The sequence below is a fragment of the Asterias rubens genome, chromosome 11 (assembly GCF_902459465.1).
Source record: "Asterias rubens chromosome 11, eAstRub1.3, whole genome shotgun sequence".
Classification (NCBI taxonomy): domain Eukaryota; kingdom Metazoa; phylum Echinodermata; class Asteroidea; order Forcipulatida; family Asteriidae; genus Asterias; species Asterias rubens.
The window spans coordinates 10753351-10775226 of record NC_047072.1 but is presented as its reverse complement, the minus strand read 5'-3'; the positions used below and the strand labels follow the sequence as shown (position 1 = coordinate 10775226).

The following is a 21876-nucleotide window of genomic DNA, read 5'->3' as shown; positions in this document are numbered from 1 at the left end:
AACCCACACTCTGCTGAACAGCAGAGCTTGCATGAGTTCGGTGCTCTTTATTGCTTGTTACCAAAGTAAATTTGTATGCTCACAATTATTTTGAGTATTTACCAATAGTGTCCGGTGCCTAAAAATGTAATGCGCACTTGGAGAGGTTGTGATGTTTGTCGTAAATGCATTGAGCGTGTATTTGTAATGGCATTTCGGAAACACCGTAATATTATGAAAGTGTCAACGTCATTTTCAGTCTTCACTTAATTTATAATGTGCTCTAACAAACACAAGCTTGGGGCAATTGTTTTGTTAATCTACAGCGAGCACGCCCTCTTGTGGCTCACCAGGGAGTAAGGTTTTCTTTCATTGATCTTTGCAGTATAGTTGTTACAGGAGCAACAAACCGTAAGGTTGGTGCGGGGGTGGGCTATTAATTGTATAAAATCGAACGGGGATGATATTTTTGGTTTATTTCTTAGAGGGTATTGACAGGGTTATGGAACTGAGTGTTGCGATACTTGCTGCCAAGTGTTGAGTCAGTGTCCATCCCGAGACTTCTACCGTCTGAAATCACTTTTTGACGGTAAGACACCATGACGTGGGGCCGGCTCACACCAAAGAGCGTCTGTTTGTTCGTCTCATGTTTTCTAGCACCCTTCAACCCGGTGGTCAGCTTTCCAGCGGCTCAGCCAAACTTTGATCGCCTGGATGCCGTCATTTTCCCTCCACGACCACCTTCCGGAGTAAAGCAACCATTCCCGGAGTTTCTTGGCGGCGAGCCGGCACCAAAGCCACGGCTTGTGGACCCTCTGGTGCGACTCGACGATGCTAAACTTTCACCACCCGGTCACTCATTCCAGGACAAGACGCAACTGTTCCCGCCACGGTCGTATCACTTTCATATCAGACCGATCAAACCCCAAGAACAGATGCCGTCCAACGCCTCTCACTCCCCGGTCGATTCTTCGGCACGTGACTCCAAGGTGAAACAACGTTTCACCAACATGTTCTTCAACAGCGACGCGTATTTCCCGCCCATTCCGGACCTGCCACCGCCGCCAAGGTCGCCATCACGGCAGGCCCAGAGAAAGAGAATTCGCTCCGAGTACGACCATCACCAGTTTCCGCAGATCCAAGAGTTTCCTACGATACCGAGATGGATGGAAATGCTCGGCGGCAATAATCGGCCGTTCCCCTATGATTTCGCAAAAGACACCATAAAGAACCCTATGATGTGACTGATGGACAAGCCACCGAATGCAGATGTATCAAGGTAAGTACACTGGACATCGGTGTATAAACCAAGTTAGCACGAAATCTGTTAAAGGATTTGGGTACTTTTTGTAACACAAAACACAATGACCACAAATTTACATTAAACTTACACCGTTTCAAAATAACGGTAGTAGAAAGCATACCTTAAAATATATCTTGCTGATGAGGTGATGTAGTTTTTGAGAAATTAGTAAAACAATGCCATGAAAATACGTTTTTACAAGCTCAAAATTTTGTCTCATGATCACTGAGACGAAAATTATTTTCATGACATTGTTTTACTCATTTCTCAAAACCTACAGCACCTCAGCAAGTAAGATTTTCAGGGAAGCTTTCTACTATATCATTATCTTCAAACTGAGTAAGTTTAATTTAAATCTGTGGACATTGTGTTTTTTTGTCCTGCAAAATGTACAAAGACCCTTTCAGTGAATACGTACGTTGAAAATTAAGTTCACAGGATAATACTTATGAAAACACATGTGCCAAGACCGTAACAGAAAACCAAACTGAATTTCGGTGGTTCTGAAAAAATAAGACGTCCATCATTTTGTCCCGAAAAGGACAGATCACGTTATTTTTTGATCGAGTTTTAAAGGCAGTGGACACTATTGGTAATAATTGTCAAAGATTAGTCCTCACAGTTGGTGTATCTCAACATATGCATACAATAACAAACCTGTGAAAATTACAGCTCAATCGGTCGTCGAAGTTGCGAGATAATAATGAAAGAAAAACACCCGTCACATGAAGTTGTGTAGAAAGCATCAGAAATGCTTGATTTCGAGACCTCAAATTCTAAACTTGAGTTCTTGAAATTAAATTCGTGGAAAATTACTTCTTTCTCGAAAACTACGTCACTTCAGAGGGAGCTGTTTCCCACAATGTTTTATACTATCATCTCTCCCATTACTTGTAATCAAGAAAGGTTTTATGATGAGAATTATTTTGAGTAATAACCAGCCGTGTCCACTGCCTTTAACAACGCATGGTTCTTTTCAGAACCAACGCATCTCGCTAGAGAAATTGTCATGATGTTTATACCGGAAATAGTTAGTTTCAGATGCATGGTTGACCTCGTCACTTTAACTCTTAAAAAACTCACAAAATCCAACACCTAAAGTGTAGATAATGAACGCAATGGAAAGAGTTCAAAGATGCCAATGACAATGTTCAGCTTTATAGAAAGGTTTGCGGTAACACTATGTAATGACTATCTCTGATGAGTTGGGGTGGTTCTGAAAAGAACCGTTGGTTTCAACTCGACGTTTCGATCAGTATACTCTGATCGTCTTCTGGAAACAGCTTTCGCTATTTGAGTATACTCTGGCTCTTAAATGCATTTATAAAGCGTTTTAACACTGTTACAAAGCGCTGTACAGCCAAGAAAAATTATTATTAAATTACTGGATAAAAATTTAGAAAAATATTAATATGGTTTTAAAAATACATAACAGTAAAAACAAAAGTAGCAAACATTCATATTAAACAGTCGAGAATAAAATACAAAAAATAAGCGTCAGGCGGACCCTCAGTAAATAAACCCCACTATAAAAAGGAGACCTATGGCTCTGGCCATATTGACGTTTTGACCAGTATACTCTGGCCATCTCAATGGTTTGACCAGTATACCCTGGCCATATCAACGGTTTGACCAGTATACCCTGGCCATCTCAACGCCTGACCAGTATACTCTGGCCATCTCAATGGTTTGACCAGTATACTCTGGCCATCTCAGCGTCTGACCAGTATGTTCTGGCCATACCAATGGTTTGACCAGTATACTCTGGCCATCTCAGCGTCTGACCAGTATACTCTGGCCATCTAAATGATTTGACCAGTATACTCTGGCCATCTCAGCGTCTGACCAGTATACTCTGGCCATATCAATGGTTTGACCAGTATAATCTGGCCATCTCAGCGTCTGACCAGTATACTCTGGCCATATTAATGGTTTGACCAGTATACTCTGGCCATCTCAACGCCTGACCAGTATACTCTGGCCATACCAATGGTTTGACCAGTATACTCTGGCCATCTCAGCGTCTGACCAGTATACTCTGGCCATATTAATGGTTTGACCAGTATACTCTGGCCATCTCAGCGTCTGACCAGTATACTCTGGCCATATCAATGGTTTGACCAGTATAATCTGGCCATCTCAGCGTCTGACCAGTATACTCTGGCCATATTAATGGTTTGACCAGTATACTCTGGCCATCTCAACGCCTGACCAGTATACTCTGGCCATACCAATGGTTTGACCAGTATAGTTTGGCCATCTCAGCGTCTGACCAGTATACTCTGGCCATATTAATGGTTTGACCAGTATACTCTGGCCATCTCAGCGTCTGACCAGTATACTCTGGCCATATCAATGGTTTGACCAGTATACTCTGGCCATCTCAGCGTCTGACCAGTATACTCTGGCCATATCAATGGTTTGACCAGTATAATCTGGCCATCTCAGCGTCTGACCAGTATACTCTGGCCATATCAATGGTTTGACCAGTATAATTGGCCATCTCAGCGTCTGACCAGTATACTCTGGCCATATCAATGGTTTGACCAGTATACTCTGGCCATCTCAACGCCTGACCAGTATACTCTGGCCATCTCAATGGTTTGACCAGTATACTCTGGCCATCTCTACATTTTGACCAGTATACTTTGGCCATATCCACCTTCTGACCAGTATGCTCGTGCCGTCTCGACGTTTTGACCAGTCTGCTCGTGCCATTTCAACGTTTTGACCAGTATGATCTGGCCAATTAACGTTTTGACCAGTAAACTTTGGCCATCTCAACATTTTGACCGGTACTATGGTCATCTCAACGTTTTGGCCAGATGGCCCATACACTGGTCATCTCGACGCTTTGACCAGTATACTCTGGCCATCTGGCCATTTTGCTCATTTCGATTTGACTGCTAGATAAATGAACATGATGTTTGTGGACAACCCCTCAATAATAAGCGTTGTTTTTTTTTTATTCATGCTCACAATATTGAAAAAGAAGAAAGAACAAACTCAGAGGCTCTAGAATTTAATAGATTAAGAAAAAAATCCCTAATTTTCGTGCGAGTATCAATACTTCAATTCTACGTCAAGAGTTGCAAAGCTCATCATCCAAAAACAGTAACGTGATCACTGTCGGGTATAATGCTGGATCGTATGAAGACATGGTCGCAGGCATTAAAACTGGATCAACTGTGTAGGCACAACTAAGTCAAAGGAAATCGACTTAATCCAAGGGGGATTAACTTAAATCCAAGAGGATCAAGTACTTTCTAAATATTGCTGTTTTACCTTTTTGGTGATCTGTGCTAAATAAAAAACAACCCCCCCTAAATTTCAGTTTATTAATATTGTTTTAACTCTTAGAAATTCAAATATTTTAGCAAAAGCTGTCAAGGGAACAAAACAACTCGTCCAAACAAAAAAATCAACAAATCTGTGAAAATTTGACTCAATATTTGTTATCGAAGTGCGCAAGAGAATACTGCAAGAAAAAAAAGCACTATTGTTGCACACAATTTGTGTGCTTTCAGATTCCAAAAGTAAGGTCAGGCCTGAAGTCTTCTTTAGTGAGAAATTCGCTCTTTCTATAAAACCACGCTACAGTTTTGCTCTTACATACATACCACGGCTGTTCAGCCAGTTTGTCTAGATGAACAATAAACCAACCAACCAACCAACAAATAGACAAACACTCCAGCACCCCAAACGCACCAACACACCAACAAATAAAACCCAAGCAAACAAACAAAAGAGAACATTGCTTAAGAGGGGTTAAAGCCATTGGACACTTTCGGAACAGAAAACAAAAAAAAACTCACAGATTTACAAATAACTTAAAGGGTTTACAGATGGTAATTGTGAAAGACTTCTCTTGAAATATTATTCCATGAAATGCTTTACTTTTTGAGAAAACATTAACAATATCAATTCTCGATATCGAGTTATTTTAAACACATGTCATGACACGGCAAAAAGTGCGGAAACAAGGGTGTGTTTTGCCGTGATTTTTTCCCGACTCCGATGACCAATTGAGCCTAAATTTTCACAGGTTTGTTATTTTACATGTAATACACGAAATGTGGGCCTTATGGACAATACGGTTTACCGAAAGTGTCCAATGGCTTTAAAACAATAATTTAGATTTTCTTATCTTTGTTCTTTTATTTTTGTTTTTTTCAGAGGACTGGCTTTTTTAATCAGGAGGAAAATCTTCCCGAGCCCCGGAAACACCGAGAGACAATGATCCCTAGACGCCATCTACAACTACAATCTTAAGATAAACCATGCCCGGAGCCAAGGCGGATGTGTCCGACAGGATTTCTGTTCCAGATCGGAACTTTTCACTATTTTTTTTCTCTCTCGTAATTTTACTTTAAAAAGAACATTTTTATCGTTTGGCTACAATCTCTGCGACTCTGTGTCATCGCCAATTAATCAGAATTAAGGAGCGCCGTTCAAAAATGGCCAAAGCCTAAGGATGCCACGCGGTAAAAGCTCTCCTGAACATAAAGTGTTGTTATGCGTTTTCGAGAGAGTTTTTGTTTGTAATGAACGAGATTTTCTGATAATTTGAGAAAGACTTTGCCACGCAACATCATGGTCACTTTACTCGTATAATCATATGGAAAGAGACATTTTTTAGTTCTTACTATTGTTCATTTAGGAATATGAAGGGACCCAGACCATTTCCCCCTTCGAACCTCGTTTTCGGTTACATCGATTTAAATGGGAATGCATTAGAAGGATGGAGGAACTAATATAGGAGAAACATCCACGAGGCAAGATTGTTTTCTTCCTTTCTTTCCTCTATCTTTAATAAACTCAGACGATTTCATCCCTACTGTACATTTTCTTCGTTGGAGTCCACATACTATTCAGTACAATAGACGGGACAGCCATCTTGTATTTCTCCCATTAAAATCAGCGCCACCAAACCGAGGCTGGAATAGCAATATTAGTCTGGTGCATGTTTTAGTGCAGAATTGAATCAGATGCGTTCCGTATACTAAACACGGAACTCGTTTTCATGTTACTAAACGCTTTCGAAGACATAAGAGGGTTTACTTTGAATTTGTTGGTTTAGTATCATGCCGATAACATTTTCCGAAAAGCAAGTACAGCGATAAGCTGTTTTTCCATAAAACGGGGATGAAAGTGTAAAAAGAGACCGAGATAGGACATTCGATATTCACATCCGTACATAAAGTTTGAAAGGGGAAAACACTCTTCATTTGCCCAGAAGTGATCTTTTATAGGAAGAAACAAACAATTGAGTTAGGCCGTTTTGCCACGACGCGGAGAATTGTATTCAACATGATTTGCACAGTGACATTTACAACCAGTACACAAGTGTCAAAAATACACTTCATATACTTACTTAAGGATGTTTAGTTGCACGTTTCGCGAGCAAAACCGTGAACGTGAGCGTCAGAAAATTGTGTTGGAAAATTCTCACGTTTTAAGCGTACGTGAAGTTACCATTTCTCACGTCAGGTAGGTGCGTGCGGACGTCAAACGTGAGCATGAAATAAGACCAAAGTTGTGACGTCACACCTAGAAACGACACTGTTTCCTGACGTTCATGTTCACGTTTTAGCTCGCGTAGCGTGCAGCCCAACCTACCTAATAACGTTTCTTGGTATGCATAGTCAGTTATTGGGTGCGTTCGTTTAGCTTCCCTGGGTCGACCCCGGTGTGTGGTGGTTTTTTTCCCAGGACGAACGTGGGTGATTATCTGCACACGTTCGTCCTGGAAAAAAAAACGCCACACACCGGGGTCGACCCAGGGAAGCGAAAAGAACGCACCCATTGTTTGTAATGAATTCATCGGGACAAATGGTAACATGCAGGATATAGATAACATTATAGTTTGGCTCGTGCTATGAAAAGTTGTGCACTACCTGTGTGATAAAGAAATCACAACAATGCAAATCGTAGTAATTGGTGCTAAGACTGTTTAGCAAAAACATTTGAATGTTTTTATTGTCCACATCATTATACATAAATTTAGTTTCCATTGGCACATAAGAACAAAACATTTATAATTTGTTTTGCTATTAGCAAAAATGGGCAGGGGACCAGTCACAAACAACTGTATCCTTTACGCGTAAATTTCTGTTTAGCGTAAGTTTTCTTCTTGAGTGCATTTCAGTTTAGTTTACATTTCTACTTAGCGTAAGTTTTAGTTAAAGACATTGGACACTATTGGTAATTGTCAGAGACCAGTCTTCTTAGCTTGGTGTATATCAACATATTATGTATAAAATAAAAAACCTGTGAAAATTTGAGCTCGATTGGTCGTCGGAGTTGCGAGAAAACTATGAAAGAAAAAACACCCTGTTTTATACTATCAACCTGTCCCAATTACTCGTTACCAAGTGAGATTTTATGCTGATAATTATTTTTGAGTAATTACCAATAATGTCCACTGCCTTTAAGCTTATATAGGTTTCAGTAAAGCGTAAGTTTTTGGTAAGCGTAAGCTTCAGTTTGGGGTAATTTTGAAGTAAATGTCTTTAAGCGTAAATTTCGTTCAGTGTAAATTCCTGTCTAGTGTATTTGCTTTACAGCTTTTTAAAGAGCCAAATTGTAATTTACTGGTCAGCAATTGTTACATTAAAACCGTACCCTACAACTTACTAATACTTCTTGCTTTATACGAATACTGCTCCGTAAGTTTCCTGGAACAGTAAATTATGTTGACAAGCATGAATGATTACTTTAAAGGCACTGGTAGTTACTCAAAATATTTGTTAGCATAAAAACTTACTTAAAGGGAAGGTACACGTTTGGTAATTACTCAAAACAAATATTATCTCAAAAACTGACTTGGTAACGAGCATTGGAGAGCTGTTGATAGCAATAAAACATTGTGAGAAACGGCTCCCTCTGAGATAGCATAGATTTTGAGAAAGAGGTAGTTTCTCAATACTTCTAGCCAAAAGTATTTTATTCCTATCTGAACGCACACAAATTCGTCCAACAAGGGTGTTTTTTTCTCTCATCATTTTCTCGCAACCTCGATGACCAATTTAGCTCAAATTTTCACAGGCTTGTTATTTTATGCTTATGTTGGGATACACTAAGCGAGAAGACTGGTCTTTGTCAATTAACAAACGTGTACCTTCCCTTTAAACAAGCAATGGAGAGCTGTTGATAGTATAACACATTGTGATAAACGGGTCCCTCTGGAGTAACGTTTTCGAGAAAGAAGTAATTTTCCACTAAAATATTTGAATTTGATTTCGAGACCTAAGAATTATATTTTGAGGTCTCGAAATCAAGCATCAGAAAGCACACAACTTCGTTTGACAAGGGTGTTTTTTCTTCCATTATTATCTCGCAACTTCGACGATCAAGAGAGTTCACATTTTCACAGGTTTGTTACTTTGTGCATTATTTTGGGATACACCAAGTGAGAAGACTGGGCTTTGACAATAATCAGAGGTGTCCAGTGTCTTTCAGCAGCATCTGGAAAGGTTAAGACGTCACGCAAGAAAGTGGCCCAGGAAACAAGTAGCTGTGACATCACAACAAGAGTAAACAATACCCGCAGGCACGGATTGTACACAGCTCAATAGAAGAAAACTTAAACTCTTTATACAGCTTATTGAAATTGAACCGTGAACAGAATTGGGGCACATCTCAAAACTTGTTCAGCTGTCATTTAGCCTATAATTGATTTTGTGGTTATCGATTAATATGATACAATTTCAAGTTTGGTGTCTTGCCTGCTAGGAAATGCTCGTTTGTAGAAATGTACACGGTCACTATTTTTGCAAAAAATGTGACAGGGCTTAAAGCCACAGTCAAGTGTCTCTGGCTTGACCGTGGCTATATGGCTACAAAAGGTTACAAAATGTCTACAAAAGTCAAAGGAAGTTATTGGGTCTTGAACTTTGTGCACTGAAGATTCTCCGGCCGTTTGCGAAACCACGATTTAGTCATGGGCCCTGGCTTTGACTGCCTGTTGAATCCCTGTAGAAAAGGCGCACATTTTCGAAACTAAGTAACGGAGCCTAAAGCCAGAACCCAAGCCAAATACGTATCTTCGAAAGGACCCAGAGCGTCTCGTCTCAATGAACTATGCATCACATGACCGCATTTCAGTTGCATTCATGCCAGAGTTTCGTGACGTCATGAACACCAACTGACGTCAAAAGGATCGATTGCCGAGGAAGAGCCCGCTCGAGCCTTGACAACAATTTTAATAATCATAAATTTAAATCGCAATTAATCTGTCCATTACACTTCCGCACAGGCGCGGCGTATACCAACCGGAAACAAATCTAGTGTTGAATAACAAGACCAAAACGTGGGCGAGGGTTTAGAAAAACACGTTGACTTTACTGCTTTTTGGGGGGCGAGCTAGCGAAATTACCGTAATGGCGCAACAAAGTCTGCGCCAAGATCCGTAGTAAACAAGACGCTGGAGTCTATTAACCTCGTTCTCAGACTAACGTCCTCTCTCTCATCCCTTAAAGGCATTTGACACCATTGGTAATTACTCAAAATAATTGTTAGCACGCATAACAACTTACTTGTTAGGAACAATGGAGAGCTGTTGAAAGTATACAACATTGTGAAAATTTGCCTCCTTTGAAGTAACGTAGTTTTTGAGAAAGAGGTGATTTCTCACTCAAATATAAAGACTTCAAGCCTGAAGCGTTTAATTATGCACATGAAAGCACACGAAATAATGCAACGAGGGTGTTCATTATTCTCTTCCAACATCCGGTTGACGTTGACCAATTGAGTCAAAATGTTCACATGTGTGCTATTTTATGCATATGTTGGGATACACCCAATGAGAATACTGGTCTTTGACAAATTACGAAAGGTGCCCAGTGCCTTTAAGTTCCCCTGGACTTGAATGAACCACACGCTTCCGCACGTTTTATTTGTGACAGCAACATCTGCGGGGCATTCCTTCAAACCAATCGATAATATTCTTTCCGCAACTCTATATAAAAGCATGAATATTTTCTCTTAGCTAATGGTGAATTAATTATACGCTAATACTAAGTTACAAAGACACAAGAAGGCCTCGTATCTACTACATAACGTCTCGGGACGATGGGAGTGTAGTTTCAATGCAGAGAAAGCGTGTAAACAAACCAAAACGTTAAAGGCATTGTTCAAAGTCCAGCCGTCGATTTTACCATGGAGCTATATGATTTTAGCAATCTCTTCCTAACTTTAGGATTAATCTTAGGACTTAGGATGAGTTAAAGACACTGGACACTATTGGTAATTGTCAAAGACCAGTCTTCTCACTTGGTGTATCTCAACATATGCATAAAATAACAAACCTGTGAAAATTTGAGCTCAATTGGTTGTGGGAGTTATGAGATAACTATGAAAGAACAAAACACCCTTGTCACGCGAAGTTGTGTGCTTTTAAATGCTTGATTTCAAGACCTCAAATTCTAAACTTGAGGTCTCGAAATCAAATTCGTGGAAAATTCGTCTTCTCACTTGGTGTATCTCAACATATGCATAAAATAACAAACCTGTGAAAATTTGAGCTCAATTGGTTGTGGGAGTTATGAGATAACTATGAAAGAACAAAACACCCTTGTCACGCGAAGTTGTGTGCTTTTAAATGCTTGATTTCAAGACCGCAAATTCTAAACTTGAGGTCTCGAAATCAAATTCGTGGAAAATTACTTCTTTCTCGAAAACTACGTCACTAAAGAGGGAGCCGTTTCTGACAATGTTTTATACTATCAACCTCTCCACACTACTCTTTACCAAGAAAGGTTTTATGCTAATAATTATTTTGAGTAATTAGCAAGTGTCCACTGCCTTTAAGTTCTGTATCCGAAGACGTTAGGACGCATTGAACCAATCCTAAGTCGGGACGAGTATTGTCCTTACTCGAGATAGGATTATCCCAGCGTTTCGTGAACTCGGCTAGAGTGTTCTCGCTTATCGAGTATCTCAACATTATGCATAAAATAAGCAACCCGTGAACATTTGGACTCAATTGGTCATCGAAGTTGCAAGAGATCAATGAAAGAAAACAACACTCTCATTACTTAAGAGGGAGCCGTCTTCTCACAATGTTTTATACCATCGGCAGCTTTTCATTGCTCATTACCGAGAAAGTATTTTATGGCAACAATTATTTTGAGTAGTACCAATATTGTCCAGTGCCTTTAAACGATATTCAAACTACGGAGTTCCATGCATGACATGAATCTTGCCTATACCATGAGATAACGAGGTATCTCGATACATAGATGGCATGGAAGTTCTGAAGCTCCGTACCGAACTTATCTTGTAAGTATTTTTTTTAAATTTGCTCTTATAAGCAGCGCTATGAAATGGAAATCGCAAAGTAAGCACAAAATCGGCCGCTAAGCAGCTCTACGAAGTTGGGCCAAGGGGCCGATTTCCAGTGCGTTTTGGTCGTCGCAAACCCCGAAATCGATCGTTAAATCCACAAATCCATTGCAACTGAGCGATTGATTTTGAATACAGGATAAATTGCGCCATTTTGTGCTTAGTTACTGGCGGTGTACGTCTTGACGTATAGTTCGTCCGTGAATTAAAGTAAAATGACGCTACCTTTTTCTCTTCGCGGTCTTTTACTGTGGGAGACTCAGATAGCCGATGACAACTATATATCAGCGACGCAACTGCTGCGACAAAAATGAGATACTTTCTCGGGCTCGATTATTTTAACCATTTGTTACTATGTGTAGTGTGGGCGTAGGCATCGACACTGCAGCATCGTTCTTTCTGATTTCATATCATGTACCATTGTTTGTGACAAATCGTTGGATTACATTATTAATTGCATATTTCAAGCTTGCTGGGCACTGCGTCCTCCACTCTGAGCTTGTTGGCCCAACCATCCTCTGGGAGAGTCGAGCCCACACGAGACAAGGCTTCTCGTGGGAGAAGATGCATCTCCTTCAGAGACACCCTGAAACGAGCCAGCGCTGAGGAACTACGCCCATGCATGCTGGATTGAAGCAGCTGCCTTTCCATCAGAAAATACTTTTTTTTTTTTTTTATATTATGTCGACGTTGACAAAATTCACGTGAAAAGGACATTACTTTTTTATTGGCTCGACTTTTTTTCTTTTGTTTTTGTACGGGGGAAAGCAACATAATATGGATGCAAGACAAATAAACCAAAGTTACTCTTATTCCCAACATCTATGTGTTCCCACTCGCACAAGCTACATATTTCCCACTGGGTTATTCTAAAGTTTTAAAGGCAGTGGACACTATTGGTAATTACTCAAAATATTTATTAGCATAAAACCTTTCTTGGTAACGAGTAATGGGGAGAGGTTGGTAGTATAAAAGATTGTGAGATATGGCTCCCTCTGAAGTGCCATAGTTTTCGAGAAAGAAGTAATTTTCCATGAATTTGATTTCGAGACCTCAGATTTAGAACTTGAGGTCTCGAAATCAACCATCTAATAAACGCACACAACTTCGTGTGACAAGGGTGTTTTTTCTTTCATTATTATCTCGCAAGTTCGATGACCGATTGAGCTCAAATTTTCACAGGTTTGTTATTTTATGTATATGTTGAGATACACCAACTGTGAAGGCTAGTCTTTGACAATTACCAATAGTGTCCACTACCTTTAAGAAACACAATTTCCGTTCAGTAAACTCTTTCAAATAAACCCGGGATAAAAAATATATTGCAAGAAAACAAGTTTTACACGATAAGTTAAACACAGTTCACTTTCTTTCTATGTCTAGATTCTACTTTTATTTTTGTATTTGTAGTATCCCCCTTTCAAATTAAAGCAACAGCTCTCGGCAAAGCCCGATTGCGTTAGAGGACTTATTTTGTTTCTTTTAAGTTTCCTATATTTGGAAATTGTTTGAAACTAGGTTGATTTAATTTGACTAAGCTACTAGAAAGCAACATGACGTCACTTTAGCCATGCAAACACCACCCACACGCGACGCAACTCTATTCATTTGAAGACTATGCCCTCAACTCACGCCTTCGCAATTCTCTTATAAGTGGGCGGACTAATCCCCAACGGGTGTTACTAAAGGTTTTTCGAAGGAAACAAAAAAGGCGCACTGGGATTTGTTTGGATGTCTCGGATGTCACATCATCACTAAGTGGGCTTTTGAAGAAAACATTAGACTATAATTGAGTGAACTTTTTAGCTGTAACAAATTATTTCGGCAGTATCAATACACTACAATATAATATATCCGTGGGGAAAGATGTTTCTTCGATTTTGCTTCATAAAAAGCATTGCCTTTACCACGCATTATGAGCAGTGAGTCCGACTTAAAGACAGTGGACACTATTGGTAATTTTCAAAGACTAGCCTTCACAGTTGGTGTATCTCAACATATGCATAAAATAATAAACCTGTGAAAATTTGAGCTCAATCGGTCATCAAAGTTGCGAGATAATAGTGAAAGAAGAAAACACCATTGTCACTCAAAAAAGTGTGCGTTTAGATGGTTGATTTCGAGACCTCAAGTTCTAAATCCGAGTTCTCGAAATCAAATTCGTGGAAAATTACTTCTTATGGCACTTCAGAAGGAGCCGTTTCTCAAAATGTTTTATACCATCAACCTCTCCCCATTACCCGTCACCAAGAACAGTTTTATGCCCATAATTATTTTGAGTAATTACCAATAGTGTCCACTACCTTTAAATGTCCACGTAATGATTAAACAGAATTCTATCCAATTTAGTGCATCCGATCCATTAAATGGTTTTAACTATTATTGAGTTATACATGTTATTTCTTGTAAATGTTACATTCGATATCGTCCCATCTTCATGAGAAACGCCAGCGACAGAGGGCGGTCTGCACGATTTCAGAGTTTTCATTGCAGAGTCGCAGCAGAGATTCTGAGAATCTGAGATCAGCCACGTGAAAACACACACAATTTGCAACATTCTTTTCTTGCAACTTCGGTGACCACTGAGCCAAAATTGTCACAGATTCGTGGTTTCGAGTCCCATCAGAGCATAGAGTAAGGACAGTACCAACAGAACTCTTGAATGTACTGAGTATGTGAAGGGTTGATGTAGCATGATCAGGCTGTTTACACCACTTTGCATACGCAATTTGTACGCGACACGAAGTCTAATATGACTAAATAAGTTACATGACTATATATAATTTCTCCCAATAAAAACCCTCTGGGAAAGGTCCCGTTGACCGAAACACCATCAAAGTCGGGAAATTGCTTTTTAGAGGACCTGTAAAATACATCGTTGCTTCCTTTTCCCATGGAGGAATAATTTATTCCTCCATGCTTTTCCACACTAGCCATAAGACTGTTTTACATGCACACAAACCCGAGAAACAACCCTCTGTTTTTATATCTTCCAAATAAGACTGCCTCATGAAATGTTCACACGTAAGTTAAATCCTTAAGAGTATGTAGCTCGTGGATCGGACTTTTTGAGTCATCGACATATAGTCTACTTACAGGCAACAGCTACCTCAACCCATATTTACATGCGGTGAATATTTTCCTCGACACCAAGGGATTGCCTATATATATATATTATATATATAATGAATAGGGTAGATGGCCTTAGCGTTCGATCCAATCCGGACCTTCTTCAGAGGCATAAAACAAGTACAAACAATATATATATATTTTAAATAAAAAACTACAACAATAAACGTGTACTCTTTTTCAAGATAAACAAACCGCTATACGCAAAACCAAGCTTCAAAATCAGCAACTAAAAAAAGCTACATTTTAATTATAAATTATGTAATTTCTACCAATAAAAGCCCCCTATTAACGGTCACGAAATCTGGACAAAACAGATTGACTCCAATTTTCTTCTCAAGATGTTGTTGAATGTGGACGAGAGGACCACGATCTCTGAGGAAAGTAATGACAATGAGCTTGATGTACATGTAGGTACGGTCTGCTGTAAAACGTGTACAATGCATCCAATGATAGGTTCTGTAAAACCATGGAGGTAGGGATTACTCCATGGTAAAACCAATACCTTGTGGATTAAGAAAGGAGACCAGTACCCGGCAACCCGCAGACACCCAGAGTTGATCTCGATAGGGTTGAACCATGAGTTAAACCATAGTTAAACCGACTTAAAGTACTGTGTCTGAACACTCTGAACATTTTAAGTGATGTTAAATTTGCACCGGGGATACAGAATATTACTCCTGAACATTGAAATCTGATAGAGATCATCGAGGCTGAACATCTGACCGCACACTTCTCGGCTCGTGAGTTACGCTAGACACCTGGGCCCAATTTCATAGAGCTGCTTAAGCACAAAATTCTGCTTAAGCAAAATAATCAATAATACTTAGTAAAATCAGAATACCGGCCAAGACTCCACTCAATTGTTATGCTAAGTAAACAACAGCTAATACCAGTCACAAGCAATGTATATGGCATGAAATTTTGGCCAGTAACATGTGTAGAATAAGCAAGCTATTTTCGTGCTTAACCAATTTTTTTGCTTAAGCAGCTCTATGAAATTGGCCCCAGCATTGAGCGAGCTTATACGGATCCTTATGGATGTACCTATGACCTCACATTCATTTTACATGGCGGAGATTGACAGTCAATTCCTTCCAACATGTATAATATAAAACAACATTACAATACATGCAGATAGGTACATGTACATGAATGTTCAAGTACTAAGCATTGTATTCTGCATGCACGTTTATACACTGAAATCATTATATCCAATGAATTAATTGGGTCTGTAAAACCATGCAGGATCCTACATCCAAAGTATTAAAACTTGTACCTGTCTTTAGGATAAAGAAAGGGGACCGGTCCACATCATAGGCTAATGAGTATCTCCTCTTTGTGAACTTTATAAGGTGGGAGTGTCATGAAGTACACACAAACATGTATTTACCCATTACAAATAATCTCCAACCTACCACAAACACTACTTCCTACAAAACCGTCAGTGGCGTATCCATTTTCAGTTAGGGGTGGGGGAGCAAGCGAGGACCTGTGGATGTATGGAAACATTCCTTATGCTTTAATCATGATCGGGGAGAGGGGGCAAGGTTTTTGGTTTTGGTTGTGGTAGGTACCACTCAACAGCCCTGTCTGCACCATTCATCATGGTCAGATCGCGGGCATTCACTCTGTACTGGAATGGTACAAGTCTATTCAGAGTCTTCCGGAAGTCGTTCATCTGCATACCATTGTACGTCATCGCAGCGTTGAGTGAAGGGATATTCTCAGAGGCGTCTATGCTGAGGCCGCCTCCCATGATGTCGGCCCGAAGAAACGCTAGGAAGTGAGGGGTGCTGTTGAAGTACTCACGTGGATTACAGAACGGATTCGCCTTCCTGGTGTCGGAGTAATCCTTACTGACGCAGTTCACATAGTCTTTAGAGTCTTGGCAGGACATGACGTCAGCGCCTGGTGTACACAGAAACCAGTTGGTCGTCTCCGTTACGATGGCCGAGAAAGTGTTCTGGCGATTCAGCAATGGCTTGAAGGTACGGAGGATCTTAGCAAAGCCGACGTAGTCAACAAGATTTGAGGTGAAGATCCGATCGTAGTTTGGTAATCGTAAGTTCTTATGATGGTTGGGAAAGTCCAGACAGTTTGCCAGAGACACATGTAGACAAAGCCTTTCCTGAGTGATGAGCGATTTCATCTTGAGGAGGAGACTAGTCACGTAGGTGTGGTACATCACCATCGGGGAGGAGCCAGGTCTGGGCACGGACTCTTTCACCCTCAAGCAATCCCACACCATAAAGGGGAACGAATCTGCTCTGATGCAGTACTGGAACGTGTACTCCTCTGGAGCTTTCAGACCATGAGCCTTTTGTTTCGCCTTACGCACATTAGCGGAATCGCAAGCATAAAAGGTTGCTAAACTCGTCCGCCCTGTTAGCGTCGGGTTATCAAAAGGTATTGTACTTTGGTGAACTTCCGAAGGTAAGAACAACCCATGGTCAAACCAACTTTCCATCAGTTTCTTATCCTTCTTGCTTAGCTTAGAAAGATATGTTGGGATTGCTCTTTCGTCTTCCTTTGCAAAAATCTCCCGTCTCTGTTTCCGAAGGTTGATCGACGTTTTCTGGTCACGTTGGCAGTTTAAAGAGCGCCAACCTTGCCAGACCTGGCGAAGATATTCCATGTCTAAACCATGAACATTGATCAATCCTTTACAAGAATTACGGAGATTGTTCATATCCATCGGAATGAGCTCATCCAGGCATGTGACGATTAGGTCGAACTCTTTCTTTTTAATGTGGAGGGAGTACCAGATGGTAGTCAGACTGCTCTCAATTCCCTCAGTGTCTGCAAAACGAGCCAGCATGTAGAGGAACAAGACATTCCTCGCCATGACGAAGGGATCAAAGTCATTCAGGGTGATGTAAAGTTTCCCGGTGTATTCGTCCGGCAGCGAGCCGACCGTCAGTACAGTGCTTCGTAGGTCTCCGCATCCAGCTGACAGCACATGGAAATCTCTCGCCAGCTCCCTCTTGACCTTCTCGTCAGACCATTCGATGTCGAGGAGCCTGAGAAAATCCCTTGCGATGGTGTTTCCGAAGTAATACGGCGGGTCAGAGGTCCTCTCGGTCTCTCCTATACTAGTGTTTCTTCTGCCCAACATAGAAGCCAGTGACTTGATGGTTGACTTCAGCGCACTGCATGCTTGTTTATGCTCTTTCCAGTTGCTCACTTGACACTCCCTGTTACAGTACCATGCATTGCTGCACTGTGCACACTATGAGAAAGACAAAATATATCGTTTAAACTAAAATAAGTCAAACAGATTAGGTTCTCAAGTCTCAACCACACATAATTGTTCAGAGTTTAACATATTTATTGGCTGCCCGCTTCTCAGATTTTATTGTAAATATGGATGAAATCACTGGCTATACAGCAGATACAATATTGCATGGCTTCCTGACTAGCACCCCAAACAGAGACATTGGCCAATATCACGCATTATTGCTCACCATGTTGGCACCCTACAAATACATGTACCTATAGAAGATGTGACCTCTGACGTCACTCGAAAATCATAACATGATTCCCGCGCATACCCCTGGGCAAAACCTTTGTGTTTTGGCAGCCAGCTAGAAAGCGAAACATGACAGATACAGAGTTTTTTAAACAGAGGGCGGTTTGAATGAAACCATAGGTCACATCGCTATAGGCCTCCACTGATTGCAGTGCGTACCTGCATGTTGTTGAGTTCAACACCCATTCAAACCACCCATTTCCATATTGCTGGTTAATATATTATCAACACATTCAAATTGAAACGAGTGACCCAAATCGCTTCCATGTCCAAAATTAAATGAAAAAAATTTCATTCAAATACTACAAAGTTACAATTACAAAAATACAGCAAACAAAGAGCAAAGTGGCTTGTGCACTACACAGCAATCTGAAAAAGAATTCAACTTGATACAGAGCCGAGAAAAAAGCTGACAGCCTAGTACTCGTCGAGCTGTTGCGACATAGAGGGACAAGTCTTCTTTGGTCAAGTGGTTGCTAGACGTAATTTTGTCTCCAAATGCAGCACAACCCGATGTGTAGATTAGTCTGGCACCCTGTGTTTGTTGGGACACAAAATGGCCTCTAATCGCCAGTTGGGATAAATTTTCCGTATGCACCACCACTTTTTCACCCAATTTTACAAAAAGGGATATCTCATTGAGGTAAATTAGGTCCGTCTTATTTCATATCGAATGACAAAGTCGTGGCGCCATACAGAAACTTTTCCGCAAGTTGTCATAACTCCCCCCATTTATGGCTCTTGTACTAGAACAGCACCCTCTATAAATGTGATTATCTTGTCAATGTTGGCAACAGATTCACCAACAAATTTTAAATAAACTTCCTATGTGAATCTTTAGACTCACCTCTTTGACATCATCTTGACATCCGCACTCGCTGCACTTCTTGGTGCCGAACACCTCGCACTCTACGGCACGGTGTCTGATGCGATCTCTCTCCCTGCATGCCGCATCGCAGTACACCGGCTGAGGGCAGTAGTCGCAGTACATGACGCGGCCTGAGGGAAGCTTCTCCTCGCAACGCCAGCATCGTCCGCGTGGAATATCCATGTTCAAGAACCTGGTGTGATGGGTCACAATAACAGTTTCCATTATAAACTCACAGAGCAGTATTTAGCACAAGGAAACACATAAAAACAGGAAGGTTTAATTCTAGAAAGCTAACTGGCTCCTCAATAAAGTCAATTAGTTTGATGGCATTAGTCATATAATATTATGACAAACATTCCATGAAAGACATTTTTAAATAATGTGAATATTATGCGAAACATCGTCATGGCTATCACACAGCAATAACTCACAGTCTCATTCATAATACATAACATGTACAGTTTGTACATGTATACACAATATGTACATTATAAACAATATTAAATGACAACAATTGAACATTATTCAACTCTGAGCATACTGATCGAACCGTCGAGTTGAAACCAAAGGTTCTTTTCAGAACCACCCCAACTCATTACAGATAGTCATTACATGGTGCTACCGCAAACCTTACCATATTGTATTTCCATCGTCCATGCAAAGTTTCAAATCCTTCTTATTAATATTATTCAACTCAATAACATTTTATTTCATCGTGACGGTAAAACAGAACATGTACAGGTTATTATAAGAGTAGGCATATATCTATAAGGTATAAACAATGAATGTCACAATAAACACAGGATCTAAGGAAATTACAATGCCTAAATAGACATATCAGCATTGTACAAACAACCATAGTGCTTTTAAGTTTTCCCCACGACACTGTCCAGACAATGACTTTGGCATGACAATAGAAAACAATGAGGGTGATCAGATCAAATATGAATAATATTTGAGACGATTGAAACTACCTTACAAAACTATTGGTCCCATTTTGTACAGTGCATGGTATTATTGGTTAATTTGAAACCAACAATAACAACACTCTTTGGGGAAAACTGGCTGAACTGCAGCTACTTTGACAAAACAAAAGATAAAATTTAGCAACACAAAATGAATGGTCAGAAAATTTACTTAATTTAATAAGTTATAAACAAAACATTAATTTTAAACTTAAAATGCCACATGAGATTTTACCATTCATTCTCAATAAAAAATCCTGTGGTAGAAGGATATTAGTTTCAGTCCTGTGCAGATAATCCGACCAAAGATTGTTTTGGACTATCCGACATAAAGGTGTACAAACCAATAAAGATTCCCATAGCTAGCTGTGATGGCAAGTTGAGCCACTTGAGGGCGCTATTTGATTCATCAAAATCAAACTGTAGCAGAATCCGAGCGAACAAAAAAGGGTGTTTTTATACTGTAAGATTAAAATAGGTATAGAATAAATGAACCTTGGAATAAATTGAACTTGAGGAACTGTGTGGCTTTAATACATGCACGGGATTTCCCACGCACGTATAGGTCCAGCTTGTATATTTATAAAGTATTAATGGAAAAGTTTCCGTATGGCGCCACCACTTTTTCATTCGATATGAAATAATATAGTATCTAATTTACCTCAATGAGATATCCTTTTTTGTAAAAATTAGTGAAAAAGTGGTGGCGCCATACGGAATGTTATCCGTATTAATATTATCCTCCATGATATTATAGACCTATCTGACTCCGAGTGCAATTGTTTTTTTACGAGTCTGTTTCATATCTACATGGTCGTTCTCTGCCATGTGTTGTCTGTCTGCACTTGCAGTTATTTATAATAATGTCAAGGGTTCCATGTCAAGCCTTACACAAGTTGCGATAACGTGGCCCTCCTCTCCGCCGTCGGGAGGAGGGTTCTTTATCGCAACTAGCCTTACAGTTACACAAGTTACAAACATTAGTTCATTATTACCATAGTAAGTACATTCATTCATTACATGTCACGACGCCGTCCCAACTCACCTTGCTTGGCAAAGGGAAACTCCGTCACTATAATATTGTCCAGGTCGTCTCTAGTGTCTATAGCCAGCTCTCCAAATCAATCTGGGATTCTGTGAATATTATTATGGGAAGGGAATGAAGTGCGTAGAATGTATGCTACTCTTTGAACCCCTCCGGCACAAAGAATGGTAAATTATACACCCTTTTGTTGATTTCACTGTGCTGGAAGTTTCTATGACTGTGAAAAACACATTATGCGCACAGTGATTGCGAAATGTGCGTGTTTTATACAGGAATAATCCATATTTTTACTAGAGGGTCGTTTTCCTTATTGGATTGCTCTACACAGTGTCTTTGTTCACATTATCTTATAACTAAAATTCTGCAAATTTAAGAGAAAAGGAAAGTGTGAATATATTTCACAGAAATGGTGATAGAGTAGTGCTGAAATCACACAACATTTGTATAACACTAACACAAGGTACAAAGTACACCCCTTTTGGAATATTGGATCAACCCTAGACCTTTCATTGCGTTTATAGGGGAATAACCTTGTACGTGGAACAGATTTCGCAATTCAAGTACAGCGTTTGGATTATTACATAGTTTTATTTGATAGTCAATACCGCGGGGTAACATTAAACCTGTGAAAATTTGTGATGAATCAGTCATCAAAATAATGCAAGAAATCAACGAAGAAAATAATGAAGAATTCAAAGACAAGCAGGT

The 21876-nt window shown here is 40.0% G+C and overlaps 2 protein-coding genes across 3 annotated transcripts; one reads left to right on the top strand and one right to left on the bottom strand.

Moving 5' to 3' along the window:
- Positions 1-409: 409 nt before the first annotated feature.
- Positions 410-6504, top strand: LOC117296276. The gene is made up of 2 exons (XM_033779117.1): positions 410-1258; positions 5459-6504. Exon 1 carries the CDS (start codon positions 579-581, stop codon positions 1221-1223), a length of 645 nt encoding a protein of 214 aa, XP_033635008.1. The 5' UTR covers positions 410-578; the 3' UTR covers positions 1224-1258; positions 5459-6504.
- Positions 6505-16117: 9613 nt separating this feature from the next.
- On the bottom strand, positions 16118-21376 carry LOC117296920. Of its 2 annotated transcripts, none has more exons than XM_033780025.1 (3): positions 21169-21376; positions 19135-19348; positions 16118-17987 (listed from the first exon to the last, which is right to left on the bottom strand). In XM_033780025.1, the coding sequence occupies exons 2-3, from the start codon at positions 19336-19338 to the stop codon at positions 16278-16280; spliced, it is 1914 nt and encodes a 637-aa protein (XP_033635916.1). In that variant the 5' UTR covers positions 19339-19348; positions 21169-21376; the 3' UTR covers positions 16118-16277. The 2 variants fall into 2 exon arrangements, with proteins under 2 accessions (XP_033635916.1, XP_033635917.1); XM_033780026.1 differs by lacking the exon at positions 21169-21376 and adding an exon at positions 20359-20428.
- Between the last annotated feature and the right edge of the window lie 500 nt (positions 21377-21876).

Coding starts and splice junctions, on each gene's coding strand:
- LOC117296276 (XM_033779117.1), top strand. CDS start 579: ATGACGTGGGGCCGGCTCACACCAAAGAGCGTCTGTTTGTTCGTCTCA.
- LOC117296920 (XM_033780025.1), bottom strand. CDS start 19,338: ATGGATATTCCACGCGGACGATGCTGGCGTTGCGAGGAGAAGCTTCCC. Junction 17,988..19,134: donor GTCAAGATGATGTCAAAGAG/GTGAGTCTAAAG, acceptor TCTTTCTCATAG/TGTGCACAGTGCAGCAATGC.